At 38.9% G+C, this 15,202-nt stretch overlaps 2 protein-coding genes across 4 annotated transcripts; both read left to right on the top strand.

Annotated features, from left to right (window-relative positions):
* Window positions 1-125: 125 nt before the first annotated feature.
* On the top strand, window positions 126-4,872 carry LOC114522920. Its single transcript, XM_028543702.1, has 7 exons — window positions 126-589; window positions 1,029-1,289; window positions 1,391-1,913; window positions 2,227-2,612; window positions 3,044-3,200; window positions 3,697-4,108; window positions 4,424-4,872. The coding sequence occupies exons 4-7, from the start codon at window positions 2,329-2,331 to the stop codon at window positions 4,744-4,746; spliced, it is 1,176 nt and encodes a 391-aa protein (XP_028399503.1). The 5' UTR covers window positions 126-589; window positions 1,029-1,289; window positions 1,391-1,913; window positions 2,227-2,328; the 3' UTR covers window positions 4,747-4,872.
* Window positions 4,873-5,252: 380 nt separating this feature from the next.
* On the top strand, window positions 5,253-14,844 carry LOC114522903 (mucin-17-like). Of its 3 annotated transcripts, none has more exons than XM_028543682.1 (17): window positions 5,253-5,422; window positions 7,095-7,235; window positions 7,488-7,586; window positions 7,697-7,795; window positions 7,954-8,052; window positions 8,137-8,211; window positions 8,344-8,377; window positions 8,992-9,099; window positions 9,215-9,304; window positions 9,461-9,952; window positions 10,361-10,468; window positions 10,899-11,017; window positions 11,368-11,613; window positions 11,738-11,855; window positions 12,407-12,550; window positions 13,128-13,450; window positions 13,570-14,844. In XM_028543682.1, exons 2-17 carry the CDS (start codon window positions 7,110-7,112, stop codon window positions 13,693-13,695), a joined length of 2,406 nt encoding a protein of 801 aa, XP_028399483.1. In that variant the 5' UTR covers window positions 5,253-5,422; window positions 7,095-7,109; the 3' UTR covers window positions 13,696-14,844. The 3 variants fall into 3 exon arrangements, with proteins under 3 accessions (XP_028399483.1, XP_028399485.1, XP_028399484.1); XM_028543683.1 differs by lacking the exon at window positions 5,253-5,422 and adding an exon at window positions 5,473-6,389; XM_028543684.1 differs by lacking the exon at window positions 13,128-13,450 and having other exon boundaries at window positions 13,570-13,693.
* Window positions 14,845-15,202: the final 358 nt, after the last annotated feature.

Below are 15,202 nucleotides of genomic sequence, written 5' to 3' on the forward strand. Positions count from 1 at the left end.
TTGTACGACGTTTTATATAACGCCGACCTTAGCTCGTAAACAGCGTTTTTTCGTGGGAGGGATGTCCACTCCATTTTAATATATAGAGCTCAGTGGTACGTCACACGTGTTGTTTTCGAAATTTTTCGGAGACATCGAGATCAAGCACGGAGCGTCTGACAAGAAACCGAAGAAAGGCGAAAGTTTTAAAGTTTTTGATATGGATGCAAACAGTAGACCAAGCATTGGGCGGGGGAGAGGACGGGCCCGAAACCTGGCGAACGCTATAAACCAGGGGGGAAACGCCGGCCAGTCGAAATACGCACCGTTAAACGCGAAGAACGACGAACAACGTTTGCAGTCATTGAAACTGGCAGTCGATGAATCGTTGCGTGTTTGTCTAACGAAAAAAACTTCGGAAAATATCAAGTCTTTCTTATCAAAGGCAGAGGAATACGCGACGAGTGAAAGCTTAATCCAAAGCGTGGTAAACTCGCTGTTCGAGATATGTTTGGAACAGCGAGGTTTCGCCATCAATGGCGGCCAAGTGGTGGCTACATTGTTTTCCTCCGAGAAGATGCCGACGTTTCGGACAATATTTTTTAAAAAGGTAAAAGTGTCATAATATTTTAAAAAGGTAAAAGTATAATAATATTTTTTGAGTCAACCTTGAGGCGTATAATCAAAATTTTTTGTCGGCGTCAGCCAGCTCCATGCTGATTGGCTGAATATTTGTGGCTGGTAAGGTTGAAAGTTGACCAGTAAATATGCTTTCTCTGCAAAGCTTGTAGTCTTTGGATGAGCTATTTTCACATAACAACAAAGCAACATATATGATTGCATGCATCTGTGATATAATATCTGATAGAATATATCAAGTTGTTTACTATTTTATTTTAAGAGGTGCTTTGCAGGTATAGGGCAAAACTCATGCATGTTGCTTTTGCCCTATTTTCTGCCCAAGATTACACTTCTTTTTCAACAGGGTAATAAGGATGACATATCTTAATTAAATTTTCAATTGCCTAAATAAGAATTTCTTTATTTAGTTTCAAGAGATGTACACAAATCGGGAGATGCTGAGAAAAAAGGAATTTGAGAAATACATTTGTTTTTCAACATTCCTTTGCTCAATATTTAACGATGTTCGACTAAGCAACGGCCAGGTCATAAATGTGTTAACAAAGCCAACATACAATATGCTTTACGATCTTCTGAACAATCAAGAGGGCTTTCAAAGGGAAAAGGCGATTGTGGTTTTTCGAGACAATTTACTAATGGTTGCTCCTCTTCTACATAAGACAGACAAGGTAATCTGTAATTTTAGCAAGTAGACTACTTTTTCAAGATGTGTATCAATTTGCTCCCAGTTGGCTATTTTTTAATATTTGCTATTGTGCCTTCTTTTTAGAGTCAAATGGATGAGCTTTTCAATAGAGTGAGAGTAGGTATTGTTAGGGACAGTTCCCCAACAATTACATGCACACTTCTTCAACTACTAGAACAATACTTTGCTGGAGATTGGTCACTTGAACCCGAAACAAAAGGTTTTTATGAAAACTTATTCAATCACATCACAACTAAATCATAATATTTTTAATACTATAACTTATTGTTGGAAATCCAAGCAATTCTCCATTTTGTAAATATGTGTATTTTGAGTTTTGTAATGGACCATCCATAACTTTAATTCGCTGGTTGATGTAAAGATTTTTAATTTGTTATTATACAGTTATCGCTTTACATGAAGTATCGGTGTGTGTTTGCTATGGTGATAATGACGTGCCATAAAAATTGCCGGCACCGGCACAGATTTATTTTCGTTTCTTTTCCAATACTTGGAAATTTATAAAATTTTATACATTTCTTGGAACGCAAAATACGTACGTAATGATGTCATATTCTTTTTGCCCATACTCATTCCAAGAGTTTAGGTTAGTACAGATCATTTTTTCGTTTCTTAGAACATGTCTTTTGGTTTGTCTATGAGCTTTAAGTCGAAATATGATGCAAAGAAATTTGCTTCCATTTTGACATTTGATTTATATTCGATTTATTTCAACTCAAAAGCTTGTTATGAATCGTTGACAAGTAATTTGATGAAACTGCCACGTTGCTCCTGGTTAACGGGAAACGTTATATCTGAATTTCAGAAGATTTTAAAGTGTCATCGTTTAAGAATTGAACAAATATAGATAGATAGGTTAAATAATGCATTTTTAAAATTTCAACTGATTCTTAATTTAGCATCCTTTATCAATATATCCATCAAAGCAGAAACCTACTTCTGTAGTAGCACTAGCCTATGATGCAGGAACCATAATCACCCTTATTCACCTCTGCCACACCATGCCCATGGATGGGAAAAGAGTATCAAATATTTATGGTCAAGTTTATGACTTTGCTAAAGAGATGGTGACATCCTTAGACCAGGTATATCCAGGCGACCATATTGCATATGAACGTGTCAAACTCTACTGGCACCATGTTATTGTTGAGGACGTTGACAGGGAACTTGAAGAGGTCAAAATCATCCATTATTATAACAATGTGAGAGAGTTTTTTGAAACAACAAGTAAAGAAGGTTCTTTAGCTCAGGTCATGAGAGGTTCAATCAAGTTCTGGTCTAAAAGGTATTAAATTAGCCTAAAATTTGCATGTAAGATAATAATAATAACAAATTTATTGTAGCCTTCCATTTTACATGGCTCTTCATCTACAATATATCTATACTATAATTAATGAATACAAATTAAAAAATGTCTATGCTATAATTAGCGATATAGATGGTATAATGTATTGTAGGTTAAAACCGTTGATATTATCCTACTCAACTCTTGCCTGATCAAGAAGAAGCGTTTTTGTCTTATTGACTAAATACTTCCAACCCTCATAACTTATCTCCTCAAAAGCAAAAGCAAACACAGAAAAATATTTATTATCTTCCTAACTTTGCCAGAGTCTCTGAAGCAATTTATGTTAAATTTTGAAGGGCTGTCCTTTTCAAATCACCATCAACATGAATTCACTTCATTATATTTCAAACACATTATATTCCTGACAGGTTTTACCGTATCGTCTACAATGTTGAGACCTATCCTCCTGAGAAAGTGTTGGAGCTTGCTTGTGACAGACTGGGGGAAAAGAAATACAATCCATTGACTAGTAACTGTGAGCATTTCTGCACTGAGTGTAGGATTGGAAAAGCTGCCAGTGTTCAGGTTGGTGGAGAAAGTTTGTTTAATTTGCAACTAACTGGTCCAGCACCTTAACTAGCTGTAACTGTGTAAAAACAGTGGCATGGCTTGACATTTCTTAGACCTTACTGAAAAAGATTTAACATTTCTAATCTTAGCGAATCGCATTTCCGAAGTCCGAACTTTGAAATTATTATTTGCGGGAAAAAATCCCAAGTAACAAATGACAAAATGCAAGCTTCTGGCCCAATTTCATCTTGAATATATTAATTTCACACCAAAAAAAAAGATTTTCGACTTTACGTGGTCACTTTCTAGCTGGCCAATCAGGTTGCTGAATTTCGATTTCGGCTTCGCGCGAAAAAGTCGATTTGTGAAAAACGCGGGCTTTGCAAACGCGCTACTATTAAAATAAAAACAATTCAGATAAAAAATGATCTCAACAATTTTCTGACCCACACATCTTAAACAACAATATCTTCATCAATTATAACTTATTGTTAAATCTGCATTCGTACAGGTAGAATATTTAGTGGAGAACATAATTGCAACAGTACTGCCTTCTCTATCGCGGCCACTTCTGGAATTCTTGCTGAGGAAAACTGTTCAAAAAAGCATCGAGGAATTCACTAAAAATACTGCCAAACATCTCGCTCGAGAGATCCTACCTAAACTTTCGCATGCGGTGTTCCGCATAGCCTTGCTACGTTGCATCGGACTCGTGGGATCCCGGGTGTCCTGGGTGTCATTGCAACAGAGTACTGTTGTAATCGTACGGGGAGTTGTTGCGACCGAGGCGGGGAGGCTTTGTAAGACTGGGACCAAGGAGGTGGTCAGGAGTCTTGGGCAAAGTTTAGCTGTGAAAAAAATTCCCGAGGGTACCAGCTCCCGGAAAGCAGTTTGTCGCATGACAAAGTCTGGCGTTTTAGCAGGTATGGTAACTGGTGTATAAATGATAAGCTTGTATCGGTTAATACTAGCATGGATAGTTAAAAAAGACATTTTTTAGTGATTTTATTATCCACGATACTGGCTAGGGAACGCCAACTTTATATGAAAGATTTTACACAAACCTCTCGTCCACTCTATAGTTGATTCTCCTTACATTACATTCCTGATATTCACCAAATTAAAGGGCATTAGAGTGAGAGTTCTCCAATCTCCAAGTCCTTCAAATTCTGGTCACTTATTTTAATACCAAGATGCGCTAATCCAGTATGACACACGTAAACTGATTTGCATTTTAGGCGTTGCAATTGAATTAGCGTTTATGAGTAAAGACATTCGGGCCGCGTCGGTGAAGAAGAACGCGGGCGAGATTACGAAAGAAGAATACGAGGAGACGGTGATTAAGAGAGTGGTGGGGGCTTCGGTGTCCGCCCCCATGTCGCTGGCGGGAAGTGTCGTTGGACAATATGTACTGCCGGTGCCCGTCGTCGGCAACGTGATTGGTGGAATCACTGGAAGCGCTGCTGGCAGGGTTGTCGGCGCGGTATTAAGTGCGGGTGTGATAAGGACCAAAGAGCGTGTCGGGAAGTTGATGAAATCCTTCTCGTGGAAACGCGTTTAGCTGCACACTCCAGTGTCTTTGTGAGATCACCCGGATAAGATATCATTATTTATGATTACGGATTATTATTTTTTAATCAGTCAATTAAAAGATATGATATGTATTTTAGATATATATAATGTGGTTGTTAATTTATTTTACTGATAAAATATGAGCTGCGATTGAAAAATAAGGGCTACGTGACTCAAATTGCACTGAGCATCCGTCTTGAAGAATTCCTGCATAAGTATAATATATAATATATATGATTACTAGTTCTTTTCAGCATGAAATTCAACGCTAACCATACCAGTGTATGTAATATAAACGCAACGTAACCTTGCCCCGAAACCCCTGCCTGTCAAATTTGATGCTATTTCATCATTTTCATGTGTTTTGGGGCAAATTTGCCAATAAAATTGCAAAATACGTCATCTCAAACAGCGCAGTGGGAATTTTATACAGTACAGAGCCACCTTAATAACGTTCGAAATCACGTGAGGAACCTTCGTGTTCGGAGTAGCGTTCTTGCAGTCAGGAAGTAAATTTTGTTTCCCTTCGAGTCCATGTGTTTCCGTGCGACCACCGGAAACCGAGAATTTTGCACACTTTTACACAGAAACAGCGTCAAATAGAAGATCAGGCACACACACAAGATTGCGGATTCGTTTCTAAAACCGTTTGGCCGCGATTTACGGTAAGATCGCCGTTTTTACGGCTTTAGTGCTCAAGTGTAATTTGACTTCCTTTGTCGTGATGGAACGTTCGTATGTGTTCCGTTGCCTTACATTGGTTAACTTCGCGCGGGAAGTACGCGTATTTGCATCTAACGAACTAGGTTATTTAAGCTGTGCTGTTATGGCAGTAAACCGGCTGTCGAACTACGCTCTTCTTGCTCTACATTTTACCGTATTTTCGGGCGAATAATCGTCATGTTATCTGTACAAAAACGTGAAATATATCATTGATGAAATATGCCGCGAACTATTTACGTTTTTTCTATCCCATGGGAATTAAACATAAGCACTTATGTTTGTTATGTGTTTCGAAGAATGTCGCTAATTCGAATACTCTCATCTTTAACTGTTTGTAAAGCGACTCGTTCTGTAACTATTCAGATCGGTAAAGGATTATATCAGCTGCTGTTTAATGAAACGCTGTTTATATAAATTGCTATGAAAGGCAGAAAGGGTTCCTTTGTTTTTATCTCACCAGCTTGGCAACAACAGAATTTACTTTCTGCATGTTCAATCGTTGGCTTCTTAGGCAAATATTTGTCGTATACGGATGGCAGTAAATGCGTACAACTTTTGCTCTATTCAGGCTGTATACAACGTTCTATTTTTAATCGGTGTTGATTTCAAAATTAAAAGGAAAAAATCGCATTCGGAAACTGAATATATTCGACTTCCGGAGGTGGCAATATGGACAATACATTTATTTAGTGCGTTTTCTGTTCAATCTTAATACGATATAAACTGATGTGCTTTATTTCATACGGATAAAAAGGACACATAAATTTTCCCTGCAGTGGTTTCTTTCATTGTTTTTTATGGAAAGTCGTTTGTTATTCACATATATGAACATAACTGCTAATAACTTTAATACTATTAGCACGAGTAGTTGAAAGAGAAACTGCAGGAGAACTGAGGGGAAAACAGTGGGTAAGGCCTGCATACTTTTCTAGTTCTTTCCTGAGGTGGGTCATGGAAAATTCCAATCCAACAAGCTATAGTGTGCCTTGAAATGGTTGAATAACAAAATTGAAATCACAGCATTGGGCATGAACTCAATCTTGACAATGAAATTAAAAGGATAGAAAACAGTAAACAAATGCCAAGTGCAGCATGTCAATGATTTGAAGCTCCCCAAAAATAAGGTCCTCCCTTAGCCTCTCAATTCCAAAATTGCTCCATGGTCCCGGTTCTTGTCTTGATTCTATATCAAAAACTTGCCCACCATAATAGGGTCACTGCCAATAGTGCATGGTGCACAAAATATTAAACATTTCAACATGAGGTTGCTATTAATCCACTTTTAATAAATAATTTTCTGCTGCCTTAGGAGCATTACTTTCAATAGACCTTTCTCATAATGACTTGTTAGTATTGACTAGCACCACTCGTTAGTTTTGAAATTTATTAATTACTCAATTGGCTCATTTGTATTTAAACCAATTGGTAATCAAACCAATTGTGTAAATTGAACAACATTCATGAAAATCTTTATAAATGCTTAATAATAGACTCTAAATTTTGTCCATGGTCATTCATCTATTGCATTTAACATGTTTTCCAATCACATATGAACAGCTAATATATATGTCCATCTCATTTTAAAACTTACATGTTTGCATCTCAACTTCTCAGTCACACCTACTGTGAATGTCAACACCAGCAATGGCGTCATTGGTTGACCTTGGAAAGCGCCTCCTCGAGGCATCCAAGAAAGGTCAGGCTGACGAAGTGAGCATGCTGATGTCATCTGGGGCTCCTTTCACAACTGACTGGGTAAGATTGACAAAGCTTTAACTGGGGGTTTAATGCTGGGAATATATTTGTGACCATATGGGTTAAAAGCATTTCTTGTCTCCTTGAAGTTGCTATAGCAAAGCAGTAAATGCCACCTAGAAAATAGCCAACAGTTTTGGTAATCTTAGTCCAGTATTATGACCACATATTTCCTAAAAATGATAGTTATTTTAGGACCTCCCTCCATGCGCAATCAATTTCCATCTAGTAAAATGTATATTCATTTTTTAGCTTGGTACTTCACCACTGCATCTTGCGGCCCAGTACGGGCACACTACCACAGCAGAAGTGCTATTAAGAGCTGGAGTTAGCCGAGATGCGAGGACCAAGGTATTGATTTTTGTTATGACATTGTTATGACACAGCTGATACAGCTGTTTTTCCAGATGGTTGTTACAATTCAACTTCAAGTATTTACTTTCATTATGTTCATTTTCCAGGTTGACAGAACACCTATTCATTTGGCTGCACAACATGGGCATCTTGACATTGTTGATTTACTTATTGCTGGTGGAGCTAGTGTGAATCATACTGACATGGTATTACTATAAACATGCAGCATTTTAGCGAACTTGTAATATCACAGCACTAATGGTTAACTTGATCACCATTAACTGGAAGTTTGCTGAAACATCTTCCTCTGACATGGGGTGTTTTGTGTTGTGCCGGCTATAATTTATGGCTTTTTGTATTTTAGTTAAACATGACACCCTTACACTGGGCATGCGACTCTGGCCATATCGAAATTGTTAGGCTCCTGCTCAGAAACGGTGCGAGAATGGACATTGAAAGCAAGGTAGAAAATTGACGAAAAAAGTTCATTATACGGTATCTTTAAGACAAAATTTTCAACACGTATTAATTGATCCCTTTTATTTAGTTCAAACACACGCCCATCGACATAGCGAAGCAGAAAGGCTTCAGTGATATTGTTGTTGCACTTCTGGAAGAAGAGGTAATGAAAGGATATAATTTGAATCGTTTTTTGTTTTTCTATTGTATAAAGAAGTTTTTCGAATAGATTCGGAAAGGGAGTTGTTTCTGAATTTCTAGGAAACTTTTTTATATTTTTTTCTCGTTTATACAGGCCTCAGATCGGAGTCGGGGAATAAAAAGACAGAGTAAGTTACATTAGAAATTAAAATTCCGAGAATTTTGCGGGTTAATTCGGATCAGAATAAGTTGGCGAAGGTGTGTTGAGTTTGAAAACTTGACTGTAACTAGACTCCTTAGCTTAGTTTGTTAGAGTCGTGCGACGGCATCACGGGGTTTGAAGTTTTTTCCAGTGAATACGGAGTGAAAAGAATTGAACTATATTTTATCAATCCGCCATTTTGAAAAGCGATAATAACACACGTGCGATTATTCATCATAATAACAAATGTGTGATTATCGGGTTTGATCCACCAAAAGGGGATAAAAAACTTTTCAAAAAAAACTAGTTTTTTATTATATAATAAACAGATGTTCTCATGTTGAGAAAGATATCTCACTCGTTCGCTGCGCCCAGTCGTTCGATATCATTCTCAACACTCGAAATAATTCCATATTTCCGCGCATCGATGTATTATTGTCTATTTAAATATCGGTTGAACATTCCTTCCTGAAGTTATATGAATAAAAAGCTGCACTGAATGACAAATAAAATTCAAAATGGCTAACCGCCCTTACCATTTTCGCGGTTCAAAGAGAAAGAAAATTGCCCTTGGTGATCTCTTTCTTTAAATATTTGCAGGTCAAACCAGCCTGACACTTGGCTCTATAAAGAAACGGCAAAAAACTCGAAAATTTCCAATGACTGCTGGGTCATGGACCGGAGTTCACGATCCAGGCAGTGGGCAGAGTGAGTATTCGGAGCCGGGGGGTCAGAATGAGTTTGAAGCACTGAATAACGAACATGTAGTTATATTCACGTAAACTACATGAGATAATATCTCATAATTTAAACCTATCTTCAGACGTTCAAGTATTAAGAACCCACTCGGATTCAATGGCGCCTCTGGTCTCGGCTGCTGCTTTAGCAAGTTCCGAAGAGAAAAATACAAAAAGTAAGATTTGGTACACAAGAGTAAATAAAGTAAATTGTGAATACATCCCTTAACTCTCTGTACTTCATTCGCAACGTTTTGGTATTCTAGTTTTCAAGCTAGATCTATCAAGTTCTCTTTTTTAAACCCTGCATCCTTTCCTTTCTTTTCGACCAGGTTTGAAGCAAGGAACAACCTCGTCCCAGGACTCCAGTGTGTTGGACGCTCTCGCAACTCTGGCGACCGCTACTTTACATCAAACAACGTGTATACCCTCGACCCCTACCAACTCCATCGCGATGGCAATGTCGGCTGTTGGGAGACAAGGCGTCACCTTGTCCCCTTTGACGATACCCCCGAACACACCCAGTCAGGTACTGAGCAACATCACTCCAATAACACCACCCATGTGGGGAAACGTGCCCCCACTCCAGTCTCCCCTGGCCGCCCTCTCGACTATATCAGCGCTATCCCAACCCGCGCAACCTTCACCTCTGAACATTCCCATGCACCAACTTCCCTTCGCCGTGCCAATCGGGTTCAACAGCCAGTCAGGCAGTGCGACTGGTAACCAGCTGATCATCACTCAAGTTCCTATCGCAGGCCATCAGAATGTTACGGCGCCTAGCGCCCAGTCTACCGTTACGGTTTCCTCGATAACAGGCTCAGGTGAATAAAGAGATAATACACTAATTATACTAACTTCGTCCCCAGGGCCAGGGTAATTAGCGGAGGTGAAGGGACCCTGGGTACGAGGTTGATTATACACCTGATTGAAATTGTTGTGTTTGGTAAAACGTAAACTTGAAACCTTTAACTTCAGATTCTAAGCCTGCCAAGGATATTTAAAGCACGTTGAAATCTGTTTGAAACGTTTATAAACCCATATAGCTACACTCATTTGTTGTACCAATTATGAAATTGGAAAAAAAATAGGGTTTAATGTTGAAAGTTTATAGAGGCTAACCTTTCTTCAATTATTTGTTAGTGCATTTAATCTTTTAACCTCAACTTTACACTACGCCTGTTTCTCTCCCTGAGCTTCAGATTGATCAACTTTGCTATAATTTCTTTCAGCTGTTTCTTCTGTTGTCGATCAATCTGCATCCTCGAGCGATGCAACACAATCCAACACTCAAACGACAACGTATCTTCTACCCATCATGGGAGGTCCTTCTGGACAAGGTAAATACAGCTTTATAAGTGTAGTCGCGGTTTGTCGCACATAATATAGGTTAAGAAAGAAGATCTTGCAAGAAAAAGCATATAGGCTCAAGCCCTCCGGCGGGAGTCCGTCTATGTTAGAAGTGCTCTCAAGCTAGGGAGAACGTAACTTTCCTCTAGAAGGAAGAGCAATAGAAGAAGAGTAAATTTGTTGTGGTATAAATATATAGAAAGGATAATACCATCTTTTGCATGACCCACATTGTTTACACAGTTGCCAAACTTGTGACAAAATTATCTAGTTGCATCAAAGCGTATATCCCCATGTGTTATCATCTTCACCATCAAACCTCACTCAAACTTTTGTTCTCTACACCAAAGTCACGCATGTTGCTAAAGGAGCCTTCGATGAACCGATCTGTTATATTTTCATTGCCATATTTTTCCCCAGGTCACCTCTTTATCACCGCCCCTGACGGAACGCCACAACTGGTCGTCGACAGCGCTCATTTAAACCAACAACAATCCAATGTCGAAACCACAACGTCGGAAAAACCAGCTACGCAACAGGTATTTTTCGAATCCGACTGGCTCTCCAGGGCTCAAAATAACAGCAGGCGAAAAATGCCAGTTTACAGTCGGTAAATTTTGGCCAGTCACATTTACTGATAATTTGCTTGGCCCATCATCAACGTGTAAATTTATTTTCATTTCTCATTTCAACAAAGTTATTCCACGATGAGTTTTTTAAAAAGTCATGTTAATCAGAAAATTAGGTGTATTAGTGACCGTTTAATTGGGCTGAAATGAAGCTGACTGTTTTGAGCGGATATATCTTCGCCGTTCTTTTGAGAAATACTTGTCTGGCCGTAAAGGAGGGGGCTGGAGCTAGCGATTGAATTTCGTATTTTTTTGCACAGGACGGCGTATTTCAAGTGCAGCTCTCTCCAGCCATACTTCAACAACTCAGTCAAACATCGTTGGATATTCAATCTCCTCGGCCCAATGTTGTACACAGCATTCTGACACAACCTTTGCATATCGCCGGGCAAGTACCAGGTCAGCTACCGCAAATTCAAATGGCGCTGGCTCAAGTTCTTCCCAATCAATCCGAGGCTCAGAACCAGCCTCCGACGAACGCGCAGAGCACGCCGCCTCAAGTTCTGGTAAGTACATTAAGAAAGCTAAATTTCGATACAATTACATCATACTCACGTAATACAATTACATCATACATTATTTGCTGTAAAGATGGCAGGGAAATTTTTCAATATTACAATGTTTCACTAGATCCAAGCCGTACCATTGTCCACGCCCCAACGGCAAGAATTGCAGGCACAAACCACACAACAAGGAGCCGAACCAATCGCAACGTCACATCAACAACTGTTACAGCAGTTACTACAAGGTGACTGATACTTGTCTAATTTTATCATGTATTACACGATGTATTTCACCCAGTACAACAGGCTCCGTTCTTCAGCGGTTTAAAGGCGAGGCAACCCCGCTGCCAATATGAGCCTGCGTGAAATTTCGCTGATTTGGCCAATGCAGTTATTACAAGCGAAGTAATAAGAGTGAAAACGTGATTGCTTTGAGGCGCTGATCTCCTTTTGAGTCACTCTGCCGTAAACTTCTGTGGCTTTTAGCCTCATTATATATAGTATATATAGTTGAGTATTAGGTGTTCTCATTTTCTTTAGCTGTCGGGTCTAGGCGTCGTTAAATATATGTTAATATAATATCTCTCAGTACCTGAATGCCCCTCATTTCTGCGGAGTAGAGAAGTGTTAAATGCGCATGCTCGAACCACTATCAACAGCGGGCATTAAATCCTACAGTCTTTGCTAACAGTTATTTTCACCGACTATTATACGCGACAATTATTTTTGCGAAATTAATGGCCAATCAAATATGATAAAATAAATACGTGAATAACAATCTGTTTTATCACCTAAGGTCAAGGGAGCCCGCAGGTCAATGTACCAGAGGCCACACAAACGTCTGTTACGTCGACTCAAGCAAACAGTCAACCGACACAACTTAGTTCCCAGCTCCCCGCAACAGCAGCTCTACAAAATTTACTCACTCAAAACTTACAAGGTAAGTCAGAGAATTGCGCACTTATTGTTTGTTTATGCAGGAGCACGCGGATTTCATCATGGTTAATAGAAATAAGCTGGAGATCGATAGTGATTTTTAGTATCAGTGTATTTCCAAAATTTAAACAAAGTTGATTTCCTTATTTCAGGAAGTATAAACACAAAATTCGAACAGAATTACCTTCGAATTCATTGAAAAAAAAGAACCATTGAACTATATGTAAAACTACAGAACCAAATAATAGACAAGAATACGTTTAAAAATAGCTGAACATTTAACAGAAAAAAGGTTGAAGTCCTGTTTCTTGTGGTATATAGAACATTCTATAACACTGTGTACCATCGTGATAATAAACTGATTGACTTGTACAATGTAAGTTCCATCCAACAGAAGAGGGGCCTTTCTTTAGAAGGGAACGAACCATCGGTAATTCATTCTCAAGTTTTAAATAAATTTCCGTCTTATGAGCTGAAAGAAAACTGACATAAGTCCAATGACATCGTTGACTTTAAAGTGGCCAAAATCTTTGTTTACTTTCTATTAACTATGGTTTGACCGCGATGTTCTGTCTTTCCAGGTGTAAGTAACCCCCAGTCCCCCGCTCAGGCGCCTCAGCAACAAAAGGTATTCGTGGATCTTCAGAAGATCGTTCAGACCCAGGAACGCGAGTTGCGCGCGCGCCGGGAACTGGAGGAGAGACTCGAACAGGCCCATCGAGATAGTCGCAAATTTCAAACGGAACTACATCAGGCTCAGAAAGAGGCAGAGTCTTATAAGGACCGTCTCCAGGCTATTAAGGAAAAAGATAGCGACGATGAGCCCGCTGTTGGTAATGTCAGTGGTGTACCGTCTGGCGGACAGTTTGCGCGGCAACTGTTTATGCAATCTGAAGGTCTTGAGGTAGTACCATATTGTGTCTAAAAACTGCTTGATAAATTTTGGTTATTATGTTGTAGTTCCGCTACTTTTTTATGAGTGTTTTGTAATCGGTTTATATCACAATTTCTGCGTTTGTATAGGAATTGAGCACGATGACCGCTGACGCCGTAGACATGCTCAGTCAGGTGGCTCAAGAGAGCACCGCGGTGACACAGGTGGAAGTTGATGAAACCGTGGTGGACGAAGGGGATATTACATGTACATAGGGGATGATAGTACGAATGACTACAAGACGAGAAAGTACATGTTCTTATTGACAAAATAACACATGTACACGGGGGCGAATGTGAATTAATAAACATGTACGTAGGAATGACCAGATTTTAAATATTTTAAATTATATAATATTTTAGTGTATTTTACGGTAGTGGGAATCGCCTAGAATAGTTAGAAAGTAATAGTGAGAAGACATAGTTCTTGTCCAGATGTTTCACTGCTATTTTTGTCGTAGACAAACTTTTCTGAGGGTGCATATATTAATATAATCGCTTTGTCGAGGACTGAACTGCAAGTTGTTTTACAATCTGTGTGGTGCACCCTCATTGGTCGTACATATTTTAGTATAGTGTAATATTGTAGAAACTGTTCAGTATAGTTACTGCCAGGAATCGGTACCAAGGACAAACTGAAAACAATGTAACATTTTCGTATATTTTTCTAATGCATGCCTCCAGCTATGGGCCATTCTTGTTCCAGCAAAGAATGATATAAAATGACCCACAACTCAAAACACCATTTTGAGTAGAATTCCAAATTTCGTTTCAAAAATGTGCAAAATGCACTACGTGCGAAATATATATAATTGAAGTACGCATTTCACATTTGCAAGCAGTTTGTCTTGATGCTACCCTGGGGATAACTATGCAACAGACAGTTCTTTGCTAGCGTGGTAGTGGAAACATTGACATGCAGATTTGAGATGGTCGAGCAATACTTGAAGTGGCCATCTGTGGAATAAATAATTGCCTATAGTATTCAGTTAATTACTGTAGGGCCATACGATTTAGAACGGCAACACCAATGGCTCAGCTGGCGTATAATGAATCATTAAAAAAATCATATCACACTGCACAAAATCGCATGCTTGTTCCAAACATGTTGACCGTGCAGTCTTCTTGTACTTTGCCAAATCGCTATGGATTATAATAAATCCAAATCCATACGATAAGATTTATTTTGTGGTATTTGTGTGAAAAAAGGTTTTGCCGTCTTTGTCGGTTGCCATTTTAGATCGCAAGGTTTATTTCATTTCAACTTTTAGAAGTCATCTCATTGTGGCGGTACTGTAAATTGATATGGTATTATTGTATGATGAAAATAATTGTTTTAGTAAAGGGTGAGGTGCAGTGAATGAAATCGTGAAATGAGTTTGTTTTAAAAAAAATTCAATTATCTGAGTTGAAAATCATTATTTCTTCGAAGGGAAAGTTCAATTTTATGCAGATATGAGGTGAAGAGCAAGGCGTAGTAACCAAACCGCTCTTTTGCCATTCATATTTCTGGACCGACAAATGCCATATTTTGTAAAGGTTTTAAAGCATTTAAACCAAAACAGTGGGTTAAAATTAAACCCAGGGTTAGCGCTAATCCAGCTTTGAACAACTGGCCCCCTGGTCGAATTTTAGAATAAATTGCGTGCAACTGTTGCGTGTGAGTTGACGTCATATCGAAAACCGGAAACGAAACGTAGCATGTGAGTTTACTAATGATCAT

This window comes from Dendronephthya gigantea, unplaced genomic scaffold, assembly GCF_004324835.1.
Source record: "Dendronephthya gigantea isolate DGI-Jeju-01 unplaced genomic scaffold, DenGig_1.0 000024F, whole genome shotgun sequence".
NCBI classification, from domain to species: domain Eukaryota; kingdom Metazoa; phylum Cnidaria; class Anthozoa; order Malacalcyonacea; family Nephtheidae; genus Dendronephthya; species Dendronephthya gigantea.

Excerpts from the sequence above, each read along its gene's own strand:
- LOC114522920 (XM_028543702.1), top strand. The coding sequence starts at position 2,329 with ATGCCCATGGATGGGAAAAGAGTATCAAATATTTATGGTCAAGTTTAT. Across the intron at positions 2,613-3,043 it reads ATCAAGTTCTGGTCTAAAAG|GTTTTACCGTATCGTCTACA; the intron begins GTATTAAATTAG and ends TATTCCTGACAG. Across the intron at positions 3,201-3,696 it reads GAAAAGCTGCCAGTGTTCAG|GTAGAATATTTAGTGGAGAA; the intron begins GTTGGTGGAGAA and ends GCATTCGTACAG.
- LOC114522903 (XM_028543682.1), top strand. The coding sequence starts at position 7,110 with ATGTCAACACCAGCAATGGCGTCATTGGTTGACCTTGGAAAGCGCCTC. Across the intron at positions 7,236-7,487 it reads CTCCTTTCACAACTGACTGG|CTTGGTACTTCACCACTGCA; the intron begins GTAAGATTGACA and ends TTCATTTTTTAG. Across the intron at positions 8,212-8,343 it reads TTGCACTTCTGGAAGAAGAG|GCCTCAGATCGGAGTCGGGG; the intron begins GTAATGAAAGGA and ends TCGTTTATACAG.